The 17,266-nt window shown below is 40.8% G+C and overlaps 1 protein-coding gene across 7 annotated transcripts in view; it reads right to left on the bottom strand.

Annotated features, from left to right (window-relative positions):
• Positions 1 to 2,294: 2,294 nt before the first annotated feature.
• sema6dl (sema domain, transmembrane domain (TM), and cytoplasmic domain, (semaphorin) 6D, like) overlaps positions 2,295 to 17,266 on the bottom strand; it is an 85,399-nt gene continuing 70,427 nt past the window's right edge. For 3 of the 7 annotated variants that reach the window (XM_043264742.1, XM_043264741.1, XM_043264740.1), the window contains 18 exons: positions 12,710 to 12,878; positions 12,046 to 12,157; positions 11,855 to 11,915; positions 11,575 to 11,637; positions 11,372 to 11,473; positions 11,130 to 11,220; positions 10,427 to 10,546; positions 10,062 to 10,150; positions 9,326 to 9,543; positions 9,107 to 9,238; positions 8,750 to 8,905; positions 8,113 to 8,286; positions 7,631 to 7,771; positions 7,396 to 7,473; positions 7,058 to 7,116; positions 6,679 to 6,735; positions 6,023 to 6,193; positions 2,295 to 5,074 (listed from right to left, as the gene is read on the bottom strand). In XM_043264742.1, the coding sequence (XP_043120677.1) occupies positions 3,783 to 5,074; positions 6,023 to 6,193; positions 6,679 to 6,735; positions 7,058 to 7,116; positions 7,396 to 7,473; positions 7,631 to 7,771; positions 8,113 to 8,286; positions 8,750 to 8,905; positions 9,107 to 9,238; positions 9,326 to 9,543; positions 10,062 to 10,150; positions 10,427 to 10,546; positions 11,130 to 11,220; positions 11,372 to 11,473; positions 11,575 to 11,637; positions 11,855 to 11,915; positions 12,046 to 12,157; positions 12,710 to 12,827 (3,234 nt within the window). In that variant the 5' untranslated portion in view covers positions 12,828 to 12,878 and the 3' untranslated portion in view covers positions 2,295 to 3,782. The remainder of the gene's footprint in view (positions 5,075 to 6,022; positions 6,194 to 6,678; positions 6,736 to 7,057; positions 7,117 to 7,395; positions 7,474 to 7,630; positions 7,772 to 8,112; positions 8,287 to 8,749; positions 8,906 to 9,106; positions 9,239 to 9,325; positions 9,544 to 10,061; positions 10,151 to 10,426; positions 10,547 to 11,129; positions 11,221 to 11,371; positions 11,474 to 11,574; positions 11,638 to 11,854; positions 11,916 to 12,045; positions 12,158 to 12,709; positions 12,879 to 17,266) is intronic. The other 4 variants (XM_043264743.1, XM_043264744.1, XM_043264745.1 and 1 more) reach the window with 4 other exon arrangements.

Raw genomic sequence — 17,266 nt, 5'->3', positions numbered from 1 at the left:
CATAGTTTTTAACAGTGCTCTTTTGAAGTTAATGAATTTAGAGATGCAGATTGACTGAGAGGGTTTTAGCATGTTTGGAACATCCATAAGCTCAGCCTTGGACCACGCTGTTCACATCCGCAGCATGTAACTGCACAAAACTGCGATTCATGCCCAGAATAAGCTGCTGTTTGGTCTGGATATTCAGCTTATTTTGCAAAATAGAAGCAAACTATTTCTCAGAATTTTTATAAAGAATATAGTTCACCTAAAAATGCATATTTTACATCACATTACATCACTTGCTCTGCAGCGAATTCTTCATAATGAGTTCAAACAGCTGATAAAAACATCAAAATAATTCATAAGTAACTCTCGTTGACTCCAGTTCATGAGTTAACATCTTGTAAAATGAAAAGCTGTGTATTTGTAAGAAACAAATCCATCATTAAGGCATTTTAACTTTAAACTGTCACTACCAGACAAAATGATTGTACGCAATCCATAATAATTCATCCTCCAAGCTGATCTTCTAGTGACCTCGCACATCAAAATCAATCAACATAGTGGCTCAGATCTGTTTTGAAATGGCTTTTTCACATTTTCACAGTCTTAGCTAGTGACCCAAGTTCAATTTCCATTGTGAGAACTTTTGCTGATCCTGTTTCCCTGTTTCTGCTGCATACTTTCATTCTGATCCTATCCAATGAAGGCACCAAAACTTTTGACTGACTGAGATATTAAAATTGTGACTTCAGCGGCTGTTTGGACAAACTTTCCAACTTTACACTTTGTTTATCTTACCCATAACTAAAAATTCCAAAAATATAACTGGAAAACGATTAGGTTATGACTGTTAAGATTTCATCAGCTGTTTGGACAAACTTTCTCAACATTCCACTTTGTTTATCTTAACCATAGCTATACACATTCTGTGGTAAATTCTTGAATACACCAGCCCAGACGTGCCTCACCTAAACAGTCAAAAGATTGGCAACTACTGAAATTCTAGAGAAGTCTCTCATACGATCTCGGATACCTGATGCCTATCAGTGTGCGTGCGCTTGAGCTTATGTTTATGTGGCTGTAGTCTGAGCCAGTGGAGCAGATGTTGGGTGCTCAGCTTACAAATGACTTTGGAGGATTTCCCAATGAGATGTGGAATGGCTTATTCTCCATCGAGATTTCAAAACAAGGGTCTAAAAATAAAGTCTGTGCAAAGTCTCTCATCAGTGAAGACATCAGTCGTGCAGCTTTGAGTTTCAGCCCACAGATTCAGCATGTGTTGGGGTTCAGTGTTTATTTGCAAAATATTTGCATTCAGAAAATTTGAATCAAAACATACTTCGCATTTAAAGAAAGAGTTCACCCAAACAAGAACATTTTATAGAGAATGCAGTCATGACAAGTTTGCTATCAGGATTGGCAAATCCCATGGATCTTAAGTGTTCCACGAGTGCATATTAAATTATTATCTGTCTTACAAGTATGTGTTGCAGAGGTATCGTTCTTTATTATGAAAGAAGGAAATAACAAATTTTCTGTGCAGTAATATTTTATTTCAACTATACATGCCGTGTTAAAAAAAGTCAACAAAAATATTCTTAAACAATGACTGTAATTATTTACACTTTCACAGTACAGCTTTACAATATCTACACATTAAAATATTCCAGAAAGGAAAAGCTGTATTTCAACTGCCAATGTTTGCACAGTATTAAAAATAAAAGGTAGACCAGTCTGGTTTCTTTGCACGTAGAGTATTGACTGAACAGTAAAGGCTTGAAGTCAGATTGCAGATTTATATTGCAATATACAAGGCAGCTCAACACAGGACGACTTGAACCAGAGCACAGGATCAACTCTCTCTCCTTTAATAAAACTGATCTTTAGCAGGTGATGGTGCACCAGCCTCAGCTCAGCTGCTCTAATACAATCAGAACATGTAAACAAACATGAAGCTTTGGGATTGAACAGGCAAGTTTCCCCTCTATATACTGGAATTCCCAAGTAATTGCAAACAAACTGTGAGTCCCTAATCGTAGATGACCCGCTATAAAAGCACATCTCGATTTGACCCCATTAAATATTGTGAGCTGAGTGTTAGGTGATATACATTTTAGATTCATAATACATTCATTGCATGGCATCTCATCATTGCAATTTAGCACCTTCCAGAAATGCATAAAAATAAAATGGCAATAAGAAAATGGCCAAGTAATTATTATAAACTTTTTTTTCCAAATCTCAACTCTAAAAGAAAGGTCATTCTGAAGGTCCAGTGACCACAGCATATACGAAGGGGATGCACTTGCCCCCCACTTCAAATTTTCATATTACTGGTCAATCATTATAGGTTTTGCAATGACCGATTCCTAAATTTTCACCCTTGGGTAGCCTCCCTGCTCATATCCAACCAAAAATTATTTGTCTGATGACAGTGAAATGTCCAAACTTCGCTCTCATGACTTTAATAAGGCACACAAATACACTGATCCAGGTAAACTTGCCTTGAAAATATCCACACTTAAATAGTAGTATATTTACAATAACGCTATCACTGGCACGACTCTGCAAGACACACTGGTAGGTATTGCAGTGATTGTACACTTATAGTGACTATGCAATTGAGGCCTCTGTTCTTTTAAACAAGCAAAGTGAAGCGTAATAGGGTCTAGTATAAAGCTGAGTTTGGGTTTTGCCACAGAGTTGAGTAGTGGTTTATAGGAAGGAATGTGCTGTTTGCAGTTTTATGTAATACTTTGCCCAGGAACCAAAAAGCAAGCTCTCTGAAATGGTGTAAACTGCAATAACTTGAATATTCAAGAATTGTAAAAGGAGAGAAAAATGGTCTTGAACTTCACAGACCCAACAGCAGTGCTTGCTTGGCATGTAGGAAAGGAGAGAGGTTGATCAATGATCTGCTTTACGTCATAGCTAAAAGTTGACTTTATGGGATTTACAGGATTCCCACAGTGATTTTCTGAAATTAAAAATGACCAAAGAGAACATCATACATTTTACCAGTGTGATCCTGTGCTGAGCCTGTGGTTTTAAAAGCTTGACACAGCTTGACACAGAACCTCTGCATGAAATGCCACACTGGAGTCAACATTGTCATCGTCTACACTTAGCAGCACAAATGTTGAGGGCACTTTTACCCTGTGAGTTTTAAAATCAGTAGTCCAAGCAAGAGCCCTGGACATTTCTTTTGCACGCAGAAATGATTAATTAATGTCTGGATTCTGTGTCCAAACACATCTGATGTTAATGCACCATAAATGGGATTTAGTTTTATGACAGCGATGACTCAAGCTTGTTCTCAGTTTACTGAAAAAAACATGGTCAATGAATGCACACTGGTTAGCCCCAGAGACTAATCAAACACAGACACACAACATGTCCCTTTCACTCTGCCTGTCTTCTGGAGAGATATCCAAGCAAGAATATCATATTTTCCAAACAGTCTAACAAATACAGTTCACATTGATGGGGAGAACAGTGCATAGGGGAGCATACGCTGCCCCGATCGCCACAACAACTTCGCAGCTGCTTTATGCTGCATGTCAGCTGTGACCCTTGACCTCAGGCGTCCCTGCCGCCTTAAAGATCAGAATCCGTTACCTACCACTGAAGCGTGACAGGACAACGTCATTGAGAACTAGCACAACTACCCGAAACAGAAGCTCTGCCATCCGATTCATTTCCCTTCATAGGGAACGGAGACTGGCCCGCCATATCTTTGCGGGCCAAGCGTTTTTACTCCCACTGTCCATTCGTCGAGTAAGATCCTGCTTAGCATTTCAGTAGCTATACTTGTTCACTGCCCTCATTTGTGCAGTCTGTGGTGCAAAGCCATTGGGTTTGGGGGGCACATCGGGCTTTAATGATGCTGTCCGTTTGATGGACGTTCGTGGTAAAGATCCATGACCACTGTAGCTGCTCTGCCGGGATACAGAAGGAGTCATAGCCATTGGTACCCCATGAGAGTCTAGTCTAGTGGGTGGGGTAGGAGTTGGGGGCATGTACCCACCTCTGTTCATACTAGGTTGCCGGGACACTATGGCCCCGCTAGGTGAATGCAGCCCTTTGGGTGGCGAGGATATGGAGTGTCGCTGGGATGAGCTGCGGTGATACCGCTGTCTCTCAAGAGTGCCCATCTGCCCTGTGGGCGATGTTGGTGTAGTCGGCACATCCACTCTCTTTGTCGGGCTATTCCTGGGCAGAGAGGAAGAGGGAGAGTACAAGGAGGCCTCTCGGCTTGGGACTTTGGGGGGAATCTCTGTTGGGCTTACAATGGGCTCCAGCATCAGGTGCTGTCTGGATTTGGGCATCTCCACCATGATGGCTTTTGGGTTGCTATCATTCAGGTGCTTCAAGAGGTCATTCAGGGTGTTCCTGGCATCCACAGTGCGTCGCTGGTCCTTGCGGCCAGATTTGGAACCATGTTGATCGCTATTCTGGATTTTCTTTTCTGCTTGATGCCCTTCAGGAGTACTGAAGGATGCCCTGTTCTCATGTGTGGCATTGGGCAGTACCACGGCACTGGGGATGTGGGGGTTGCTGATGGTAGAATGAGGAGGGGGAGTGGAGTGAAGGTACTGTGGGCTTTTGGGTGGCCCATCTTTGCGGGAGCCACTTATCTTTCCGTGAGCTCTCTCCCATTGGTTCTTAATTGGCTGAAGGCTCTTCTGTTGCAGCACAGGTGTGGACTCAGGTGTAGGTAGTGCTGCTATCTCCGGTGGCTGTCCGGTCAGGAGCATTGTCTTAGTGTCTCCGGTGGTTGGCACCTCCCTCCCATTGCTTAACAGGTTGGTGTAAAGCTTGGGAGTATCCATATTGGGCTGATACTCTTTCACAGGACTGTCAAACAGACCGTTGAGCTTGGCAAAGCTGCCAGTGGAATCAGTGCAGGACTGTGCTGACTCTGCATCTTTTTGGATCTTGCGTGGAGTGCGAAGGAAGGCATCTCTATAGCAGTAAACCACCATGCCAGCGATGAATGCACCAAGCAGAAATGCAGCTAACACACAGGAGATAAGGATATTCATGTGCACCATCTGGTTAGATTCACCTGCTTGTATTTCCCACACACCTGCAACACAGATAGCCAAAAATCATGTTAACACGCTTGCACAGTTGATCAATGATTAGCTCTCTCTTCAAGAAAAAAGTCCTTTCCCCCTACAAAGGATGCTTCAAGATTTGGTATGAAGCAAAAGCATGTAACTGTTATTTCCAGCATTTTAAAAGCTTTTTAAAGAAGTCTACCTAGCATTCAGAAAATACAATGAGATATCCTGTTATTATATTAGTGATGGAGGCAAATTAGTAAAGAGGTGTGGTGGAACATTTTATTGCACATGGGTTGCAGCATCAGGTGAGTTAGTATGTTGTTGTTTAACATGAGAGTTTCCCAAAGAGAATTAAGCCCGCTGTCTTTGTCTAGCACCCGGAGGTGAGTGTTGTTAGTGTCCGCATATATTCGAAAGAGTTAGCTGTGGAATAATGTTGCTCGAAAGGTGATTAAAAGTGTTGCTTAGTGGCAAGGCCTTTGGAAGATTTCTGAAAACCCAAAACCAAGGGCAGAGAAAGAAAAGGATGAAAGAAGATAAAATGTAGCCATTTAAGACAGATTGAACAAAAATATCATGGAAAAGGCATTAAATGAAAATACAAAAAAAAGTTAAACGTGGAGGACAAATCATAGTAACAAAGATTTTTAAAAGTAGGGAAAATAATAATAAAAGCTTTATGCGCTGATGGAATCCAAGTATAGCTGCTTGTATCATCCCAATACATTTCAAGACAACAAGGCATTGTGCTGACCTGAAAGTTTTCAAGAGCACTTGCACTAGGAGTCTGCATCCCTACTTTGCTAATGTAGTGTGACTGACTGCAGAATTGCTTATCATGCCATTTTGGAAAAGGAATGGGCTGCTATCAGAGATACTTGCACTCTCTCAGTAGACTAGCAGCACTAATAGCAGCTATTACCCAGAATTCCATGCAGCAATGCAGAGCGCTCTGGTCAAGGCCTTACCCTCCAGCACACCTGGTATATGCTCAACGGAATGTGAAGTGGCTGGGTCATCATGGAGCACAAATTTCCGTGAGCCAAAGAGTTGGGGTATCTGAGTGGGGATGGTTTGGGGTGATTGTATGGGTTCAGAGGTCACGGGCACTGTGACTGACGATGATGGCAACTCCATGTCTGTAGCGACAAACAAACTGTTATAGAATCGGAACCCATGATAGGCGCACCGTAACGATCGGGGTTAGTACATACTGACCGAACTTTCATACGTCAGTTTATACGATTCATTGAGGTTAATTTTTAGAGATCGACTCTGATGTTTTGAACCATTACAGGAAAGTAATGGCTGTGCAGAGTCTCAGGTAAGGAAAATTTCAGCCTGAGAGGAGGGAAAGGATGAAGATTATATCTAATAGAATGAGGAGACAACAATATATTCCAGGGGGATGATAAGGTGGAGGCAGCACATATCCATGCAAGAATGAAATAATGAATGGATGAAATGATGGACAAGCTGGTGCTGAGAGATCAGGTGCCTCTCAATGATAATGGTGATGATATGAAAAAGCACAAGAAAAAGGGTAGATGCAGCAGCAGAGGAGAAACGAAAAGGGATAAAGATGAACTCAATGAATGAAATCAGTGCAGTACAGGAAACTAACCAGAGGTTGGGTCGCCATATGATTTGAAATCTGGCGCTGATGTAGTGGCCAAAAATTCTAAAAGAATTAAAGGAACAGGAAATCAGCATAAAATAACAAAAATAAAAGTTTGAAATTATAAAAACGCTAAAACTGTTTATATTAAATTACAAAAGAATAAAAAGTGTTTCTTTTCCTCTGGTTTACGCTGTATCGCTCTTTCACTTTCTGTAATATTGAGGCCTACACAATGTATGTGTGAGTGTTTAATTGTCAGAGGAATTAGTATGATGTTTGTGTGATATGTGTTAATTTCCATCAGCTGAGAGTGTGAGGGGGTTATTGACGTCACAACTACTAACTAATGTTTCTGAAAAGGTGCACGTGTTGATGAGCTCACCATGACAATCGCCGAGGTGAGCTGTGTTGCCGTATTCAACATCTTGCTCATAACCAGTTCTGCAAAACAGGAAAAATAGTAACAAGATGGTGAGTTTGTTCTAAAAATGTACGTTTTGGAACACATAGTTTTAGTTTTTTTTTTAAACAGCATGCATCATCAACATATAAAATGTGTATGTTATAAAGAAGAAAAGAGAAAAAAATTACTGCTACGAGAGAAGAAGGAGAGAGAATCTAGCTCAGCTTTGTAGGAAATCGGTTTCAGTGACAATTACTCAGGTATAGTGTTCTTTTGCATTTTCACTGTAAATTTGAATATCTTTATGATTGACTTACTGCATAGCTCCAGGAATACGCTCACAAGCTCCATGTGACATCCAGCCACAGTACGGGTCTCTAGAAGCAATACAAGACCTGGAACACAAATATTTAAAACTGTAAAATATGGACAACGAACACACCACACAATGGTTAAGGAGGTTTCATGCAGTTCAGAAAAAAGAAATTGGATTGGATATGACAAAAAATTGGATATGTTGGCTGTATAAACAGAGCTACATTCAGGACTCACTTTTGACAGGAACTGTGTCGTTCACAGCGGCTGAGTGGTATTCTGACCACACAGCTGGAAAAGGCCACATAGAGGGTGTGGGTGTCTTTATCTAGGTGGAAAGACAGAATTCGCCGATCGTCCTCATTGCTGGATAAACACCTGGGAGAAAAACAGAACGGAGAGAGACAGTGAAGAACAGATAAATCTCGTGTTATCTGTCAGTCACTGCTTTCTTCAGACTCACAGTTCAGCAGAAAGAGAACAAAAAAAAACACACTGACAAGAGAAAGTGAAAACCTTTCGCTTTCACATTAAACAGATCTAATCTCATCTCAAAGGATCCAAAACTTTCATTCAGGTCATAAAAGGATAATTTGGGAGTCCTTTCTGGGTAAATAGCCAAGAGTGCTTCATAATACAAATAGGTTTCCCACAATTTAAAGACAAATAGAATGCATCTAGAGACTTATCATGAGATAATTCTAGGTTGAAAATCATACTTGGCTTGGTTGAAAACGTCAATCTCCTCCAGTAGGACACTGTCATTCAAAGACAAAGGGGATGTCTTGGCCAAAACTTTTAGCACGATGCCTGCCTCAGAGCCAATGAAAACCACAGTGTAGTTCTTATGGGGTCCTGCTGTGTTGTCAACAGCGAGTGCCGTGAGCCTGTACCTACAAAGATGAAGGAAACACACTTGAGTACAAGGCTGCTTTTCAGTTACAAGGAGACGCCTAATTTACAACAGCTTAACTTGAGCTGACACAGGACAAAACATGTTGAAACGTGACACATCTATCAAGATCTGAACTAGTTAAATTAGGCGTGCCAGTTGTTTAGAACGTGAAACCAACCCTCTTTGCTGGGAGGGTTATAAAATGTTTACCTGATACTTATTTAACAGCTGACACTGGGTCTAGATGGCCAACCGCTCAGTGTGTTATTATGTAATTATATGTTTTAAGTAAAAATTTGTGCTTTCTGACAGATATCAATTTTTTTGGGATTATACAGATAAACCAAAGAGAGCTGGAGGGCAGACTGCGCTGTTTGGCAGATAACGTGGTTGCAACAAATTCTTTGAGTGTCAGATCAAGGTTTTTCAAACTGGGCTGAATGATGGCACTGTGCCTGTACCTGACTCTTGTTTTGGTGAACCACGGTTCGTCTCCAATGGAGGGGACTGAGGCGTCCATGAGAGGGTGTGACTTGATGAACTGAAGGGTCTCGTCTGGAAACTCGATGGAGGTTTTGTAAGACTCAGCTGAACCATGTCCTGCACAGCAGCCGGGTCTGAAAAGACAAAATGCACACACATGCAGTTCCGGTTGAGGGAAAGAAGGCAAAGAGCCATGTGCCACATGCCTGTAAATCTATACCCGCCTCCATATGGCCACTGCACACACAGGTTAAATATGCAGCATGTCCAATTATCGCTTGTTAATTATTAATTTCACAATGATTAGCCCGTCACGCACTAGTGCGTGCACCCACCTGGGCTTGGGCAGCTTCTCTTCTGGAAATGGCGTCCACACTGAATCTGGCGTCTTCTGCTCTTTGAAACGGCCACGGAATGCTTTCTCAATGTCCTCCATGGAGAACGCACACACTGCGGAGCCAGGGATACTAAATAAATCATAAACAGCGGCGTTAATGCTATTAAGTCAGTTTCCATGTGGAGTTTTTTGTGCAAAGGATTGTGACGAGCTTTACCTGTTCAACTGGGTGGTGAAAACTCCAACCACAGAAGGCACCCCATTAATGTCGATGATGTCCGTAATAGCCTGAAGGACGTCAAAATAGAAAAACGATTCTCCAGGAACAGAACAGTTCAGGCGAGCCTTAACAAAAGATGTCCAGTGTTTTTCCAGCACCCGCTGAGACCCTCCTATGTCATTTTTACAGATCCGAGCCACTCTGGAGTAAACCGCCTGCAGCGAGAGAAAAATAGCAGGAGAAACTCAGCATCGCTCTCTAAATAATAGATCTTTCTCCCCGACGGCTAAGTTGAATCTAAATATACGCAAGAAACATTTTTTTTTTGATAGAACAAAACTGCAGTGTGCTAGAGGGCTTGAATTAGCACCATGTAACCACCTTAATAATTCACTAAAACCTGTTCTCAATGCAGGTGTTGACTGAAATATTAACTAAACTTAAATATTCATTAATTTGTGGTACAAAGAAGTCATTATATGGGCCAATTTAAAGCAAATCCTGAGGCAACGGATGATATATTGACCCTCTGGGACAAACACTCATCTCTAAATTAAAGCCTATGAATACTACATACAAATCAGAACTACATCATTACAGTTCAGATGCCATGGTATTACCATCTGATATCATCACTATACCATGGTATCATTACATTACTTTTGTGTGTGTGCACTGCGAACTTTAGCACCCGTAGCAATATTATCGTTGCATATTACACTGCAAGACATACCTTTCCCAAGCTGTTGTGCTCGGCTGCGATTTCTCTGAAAAAAAAGTAAACAAAATCCCCATAATCCACAGCATGGAGAAAATGTGGCTCTGGAAGAGAAAGAGAGAGAAGCATTAGCATCTCCGCCACTGACCCCAAGTTAAATTTTGATGCTTTTTTTGTTGGCTGAGTGGAATGGCAGAGTGTTGACCTAGATTATGCCACAGGAAGCTGGATTTTACATTAACACCCGCCATTTTCCCTTTTCCCACACTGACCCACTTCTTTAAGGTAAAGGTTATATGTCGAATGTGCATTGGGTTCAGCAAGGTTAACATAAAACTGACTAGTGTGTACATGAAGTAGACAAACAAGAGTTTATGTACCTTTTAACCACTTGGAGTCATACTTGATGGTGCGAAGGGCAGATCCATCTCCCAAGCTGCGATAAATCACAGCATCGCTGGCCAGGAAGTCAGCCACTGTTGCTGAGTACAGCTTACCATCTGTGACATAAATACGTGATCTTAAAATACACTTTATCTTCATTACATAATTAAATACAACTCTAGGTATATACTTGGGAGTTCAGTGCACATCTCTAAACACTTAAGGTTTATTTACACTCTGGTTGTTCACACTCATAAATGCATGATACAATAAACAAGATAACACTTTTTGCTTTTTAGCTTTCTTGTTCCTGCTATTTTATATGTTCTAGGTATTGAAAAGTAAATAATCTTTCTTTCATAATAATTTCTTTTTTCAAGCATGAACCTAGGTACATTTGTTTGAGTTGAATGCTTCAGAATTATTTGGATATTTAAACTGAAGCTTTTGCAGTTTTTGTGGCCTGTACAGACTTATTCTATGTACATGTGACACCACAGTGTACTTATTCCCGCCAGGTTGTGCCGTTCCTGTTTGTATATTTAAGGAGCTAGCGTGAAGACAGGATGTTCTCACGGCTTCTGATTTATGCGCAACATCAGTCTCGTCTCTCATTGGAGTGTTAATTTTATCCAAAACCTTTAAAATTCGTGGCAAAGTTATTCATCATCCTCCTCATTATCCTGACAGCTCTCATACCAGCAAACAGGGCAACGTTCGTCTGCTTGGCGTCAAACGGGCATCGGGCCAAACCGCTGATCTCTTCCCCATCAAACTCCAAGTTATCCAACTAAATAAGAGAGGGAATAGATATAAGATATAGAGATCCATAATTCTTATCTTCATTGTACTGTAAAACTGCTCCTATTCAGATTAACCAGTTACTTATTAAAAGCAAAACAACAAGCAGGCAGTCACGTAGCCCTAACAGCGTGACTTACCCTGTAGTAACGGCACATGGGGTTGAAACCATTTGTTCCGCAGATGAACACAAGATCATCATTTCTCGGAACCAGGACTTTAATGAAATTATGGCACTCGTCCTAAGAGGAAGACAAGACAGTAAGATTTATGGTTGCTTCAGTGTTGTAAATACTACAGAACCAGCGATGGCTGATTTATGCTGAAAAAGTGGAGAACTCACTCTGTGCTTTCCCTTCATGGCGCACGTCTCCCTGTCTGCCTGTCCCGACCGCCACGTCAGCTTCTGTGACATCACACAACATCACCATTAGACAGTTTCCCCACATTCTTAAATATTAACAATGTACTACACTGTGGGCAGGAACAGAAAGACAGAAACAGAAACCTAACGATTTACAGAAAGAACTGGAATTGGAATTTATTGGAGTTTTTATCACTTGGCTCGCCTCAATGGGACAAGAGCACTTTGGTCATAAATTCATTTACAGGTGTGAACCCACCCTGTACGGAATAATCTCATTCCTGTAGGACTCTCTCAGGCTCACTAAATACACCTGGTCCCTGCGAAAGAGAGAGAGATAGAAACAGTTTACACACAAATTACTACTCATAGTTCTGTTGTTCATCAAACAGTTCATCTGAACAGGTCAAACAGTCGAAGATCTCGCTTCCCCATTCTGTACTGACTTACCTGCCAGCAATGAAAAGTGTATCATGTATCTTGGTCATGAGCTGAAAGTCCAGTCTGTGCTGAGATTCGTTGCCAGAGGGGCGTCCGCGAAACACGGGGTACTGTCGTGCATCTGTGGAACAAACAGATGAGCCGTTATTCAGTATTAGCGTCAACAGAGATCGATGTTGGTATTGATCGGCTGTGGCAACTGCATGTTAAACTACCTTGAAGAAAGACTTTGCTAAAGTAATGAATGCAGGTCCTGCATTGATGCCCAGCGACTGCACTGTCAGCATGCTGGAGTGTTTTCTCACTGCAGAGTACAGCAGCGCTAATGCGATGACTTTATATGTGCATGTCTTCTTACAGAGAACATGGCAAACGTCCGTTTCATTTCAGAATATTTTTATTGTGTCCAATTGTAATTGGGTTAAATTATGCAAAATGTGTGACTGCTTTGGGCAACACAGAAAAGGCAAACTATAAAAAACAACTAACTATTTTGTGCTGTACGTATATCCGCAAGCCATTGTTTACGGGAAATGTTATGCGCTACTGAAAGTGTAAGAAAGTGCGCTTCATGGTGGTACTTTCTACAAAAAGCCTGAAGAGCCAAAAGTGCACTTAGTTGAATAAACACAAGTATGTTTTTTTTTTTTGTAGATAGGTGTCTGGTTCTTACAGTGTCGGTCCACAACGTCTAAAGGGATGTTGTCCTCAGGAAAGCTCACAGCCTCCAGATGGGATGCCACCAGCAGCAGCAGCAGCAGCAGGTCAATCGTCAGTTCTCGCCACCCCATCGCTGGCACAGAGGGCACACACCTCCTGTACTGCACTTATGTAGATGTTACCTGTAACACACGACCGCATGCAGACGTCAACATCAGCCGCTATTTTTAACTACTTGCTCTTGTGTTTTTGTGCGCGACCTCTGTCAGGATTTGCTGCGTAGATTAGAACGCCTGGTTTTTGTGTATACACATGCAGGTTCACTCCCAACAGATCATTTAATGTGTGTGTGTGTATTTGGCAGCCAATACTCATGATTGAAAATCTGTCCATGAGAGGAAGGTCAAAAAACAGACAAAGAGGGGGCGGAAAGTGAGCGCTTAAGACACCACAAACGTGAATGCTGTGTTATCAGCTAGCTCTGAAGCACACGTTTGCTGTATTTTAGAATGGAATTTGGATACTATTAAGTGTGCATGTGAGTTTGGACTGAGTACTATGATTGGGAGTGTGTTTGCTGTGCCTGGCACTGAAGTCTCCAAATGGACATTCAGACAGGAAGATTTTCGGAGGTCTGCGTGCTGTGGTTGGGGTCGTGTCCTAGAGAGACAATCATCTGTGCATATTAATGAGCAGTGTAAAGTCAAATATTTATAAAGCTACAAATTATTCATGCCAGCAAAGCCCCGAACGGATATAAACAATTTACATGGAGACAACAAACAGCTTGGCAGAAAGAGAGAGAGAGTGAGTGAGTCAGGCCTCAACCACTTCCTGAGCGCGTCTCGTCACACATGCTCACATACAGTATTGACATTTTTGCAATTAGCGGCCCTGCGCACCTGCTCCCATGCTGTAATATGCATATGCTGCCTGTACCACTCTGCTGTTATTGATTAGCTGCTGATTGATCATTTCTCAATTGATCAGCTGAATGGGATGTGACCTAGGGAAATTCTCCTTCTGAAATACGATCCACGATCCTTTGGGGAAGGGAGTTTCTTCGCTCATCTGTTGCCATAATGGATCTTCATTTCTACAGGCTGACTGCAAGGGATTCTGGGCTATCGTGCTTTGATCGGATCAATAGAAATGACTCTTTCTCCGGCAATTTCTTATGTGAGATGAGAGAAAAGGTTGGTGATTTGAGAAGTCGAAGTTATGAGATGGAGCGACGAAAGACGAGCTTAGAAACAAAGACAAGAAATGATTAGGGGAAAAAAGCAAGATGAGACAAGAAAAAAGGATGAGAAAAAGAGGTGCTGAGACAAGCAGGAGATGAAAAGAAGCGATAAGACGAGACGAGAATTGAAGCAAAGAGAGGAGCTGAGAAGAGGAGGAGAACAGAAGGTATGAAGATTCTGAGATGAGAAAAGAAAGGTAAAGGGGAGAAAAGAGGACTGGAGACAAGGCAAACAGTATAGACGAGAAGGACACTCCAGATAAGGTAAGACATATAGAAAAGAGAGACAAGAAGATACCAGAGACATAAGATGGACAGGATGAGAAGGAAAAAACAATACAAGTTGAGGCAAGAATTGAAGAAACGAGAGGCAAGAAGAGGATATGAGACATAAAAATAAAACAGCAAAAAGCACAAAAAGAGAAGGTGAGACAAGAAAGAGAAAATAAAGGGGCAAGATGAGAAAATTGACAAGAGAAGCAAAGACAAGACAAAATAGAACAGATAAGATAAGAAGGATAGATTACATGAGACAAGAAGGGAGAAAAAGGAGATGCAGGATGAAAACAGAAGAGAAGAAAAAGAAAAGAAAGAGGAGACAAGGTGAGAAAAGACAAAAAACTGGAGACCGTATGGAGAAGGACAGACGGATGAGGAATACACATTGTATGAGAAAAGCAGGAGTTCAAAAAAGCATGATACAAAAAGAGAAGGATCAAGAAGAGACGAGATGAGAAAAGGAGAAGGAGAGACCAGAAGACGAGACATGAATGAAGATGAAGATTCCCTTGCCCATGTGAGCTTGAGCGATTAAAAGCTTTAACGTTTGGACACTCAGTGAAAGTCAAAGGTCAAGAGGTCAAAAAATGTGTCTATCATAACAGAGTTACAAATGAATTTCTTTTCCCACGTGCATCCTTGATCCGTACAGAAGTGCACACATCAGCAGAACGGCTCTCTCTGAGGGGTCGGGAAACACCGTATGGATTAAGCGATGTGTACAAGAGGAGCCCCAGTTTAATACAGCACTGAGAGTCTAATCACAGCTTCACAGTGCCGTATCATTTCCTCCGCCTGGATATTACTTCAAAAAATAAAGAAGGATATTTCCAGCACCCTGGAACATATTCATTGTCAATGACAGAAATTCCTCACAAGCTCTAATCATTATTCATAGAAACACCACAGGGAGTTACGCAGACACGCTACAATACCACAACAATTCCGGCATACAAAAAACACCAGGCTCGGGCAAAGAGAGCGAGAGAAACCTAATGCAAAACAGAAACAAAGGACATACAAAGGTCAGCCGTCTTGAATTTCTTTTCAATATACAGCGAGCGCAACGTGTTTTCTATTGAATATCTTGGTTTGGTTTTCCATTCTTGCCCTCCGGTGTATGAGCCTGGACAGGCCCTGCGTGGAAAGAGGCGACTAGTCACGCAACCTGTTAGTGTTTAGCTGCTCCCCGGCTACTCTCATTACAGCCACTCTCCGTGCGACGCAATCGCACACTCGTTGATGTTTTTGGCTGCGTTTCCCGGGATGCTGGCACGCCGCTTGTGTTGGCAGGCCGTTCCAGTAAGATTGCCTGAAGCAGATCCACCCAGCCGCCCGCCCGCGAGAGTCCAGCTGCAGGAAATGTGCGAGCGAAGGCCAAAAGAACAAAGCCGGTCGGTGACGTTCTGTAGCTTCAGTTAACCTTGTGAAATGAACACTCCCCAACGGTGCAGCTGTTGTGCTAAGGTTAGCGCCATTGCATCCTGGTGCAGGAGAGAATTATGTCACTTAATCGAGGAGTTGCATTACACAATCACTTTGCTTTGGTTTAACATGAACCCTGCAGGTCTGCCTGAGGCCTGACAATGAGAAAGAAGGTGAAAGAATAAATCAACAGAAGCTGTAAAATAGGGATGGTGAGTATTATGGTATATACCACGCAATAAGAAAAATGTGCTAGAGAATGTATATCGTGGCAGATAATATATATATATATATATATATATACATATATACATATATATATATATATATATATATATATATATATATATATATATATATATATATATATATATATATATAAAGGGCTGAGTTGAATCATTTATGATTGGCAACTTTGCTAGGTTGCTGCATTAAAACAAATAAATAAATAAATAAAACAAATAATAAATAATTTGTACTGTAGTATTGCCAGAAATTTAAGTCTGAACTATTACATTTTCTTTTCTTTTTTTTTTTTTTTTTAAAAAAGGTATTGTATAAAATCTATAAAAACTTATTCCATATACTTAAAACAGTTCATATGAATATACAAAACTAATATGCGGTCACAGGTTTGCACACATCACATCTTCAAAGTGTGAACTACTACTTTAATAAAGTATCAGTTTAAATAAATAAAATACATAATCTGTTATTGAATAATTATATATTTTGGTTTGTGTCCAAATTTCTATCAATTAATTTTCTAACATTTCTATAAATACAGAAATAATAATAAAGTCACTTAACTATATTTTGTTTGTTATGTATATAAGTAATGTATATGTATATGTATATAATTAACATAAATATATATATATATATATATATATATATATATATATATATATATATATATATATGTGTGTGTGTGTGTGTGTAAATAATAATAATATAATTAATAATAATTATAGTTATACTGGTGTTGTAATTTTATTGTTAATTATATTATATAATTAATTAATGATTATATTATTATTAATATTATATTTATTTTTTTTTTTTTACATAAAAATGTAAGATCATTAAGTAATATACTTGTTTAGTAATAAAAATAAGACATTGGTGAAAATGTATATGATATTGGTAAAATTGTCATTAGAAATTGGTCACACTGCCCACTAAAACTGCTAAAAGATCTTGAAAAATGGGCCCTGGTATCTGTTTTCACAACTCGGCGGTTGTGATGTGTGTGGTTTCAGAGAGACTCGCGCTGAGATTAGAGCTCTCCCCCACAAGAGCACTGAAATCATAAAGTTGTTTACAGTAGGATTACAGCTGAGGAGTCACAACTTGTTACTCCACAGCTATAAGACGGGTCACTGCCCCACCTGTGCAGCCCTACTCCTCACCCCCACTCTCCCAAAGCCTTCTCCTTGCAGGTGTGTGTGTTACGGGAACAATAGAAAGCTCAGGGTCCGTTCACTCTGGGCCAGCGCGGAGACCTCCGTGCTTTAAAGGTTAAATCAGTTACTCAAGCCTGACCGAGGCTGAACACAAGGCAGCAGGACTGGCGTGGGCTTAGTGGACACAATGTGGCCAGCTGTTGTGACTGACTTTATT

Source organism: Puntigrus tetrazona, chromosome 18, assembly GCF_018831695.1.
Source record: "Puntigrus tetrazona isolate hp1 chromosome 18, ASM1883169v1, whole genome shotgun sequence".
NCBI classification, from domain to species: Eukaryota; Metazoa; Chordata; class Actinopteri; order Cypriniformes; family Cyprinidae; genus Puntigrus; species Puntigrus tetrazona.
Note: the sequence above shows the minus strand (reverse complement) of the source record. Positions and strands in the feature narration are given on the sequence as shown.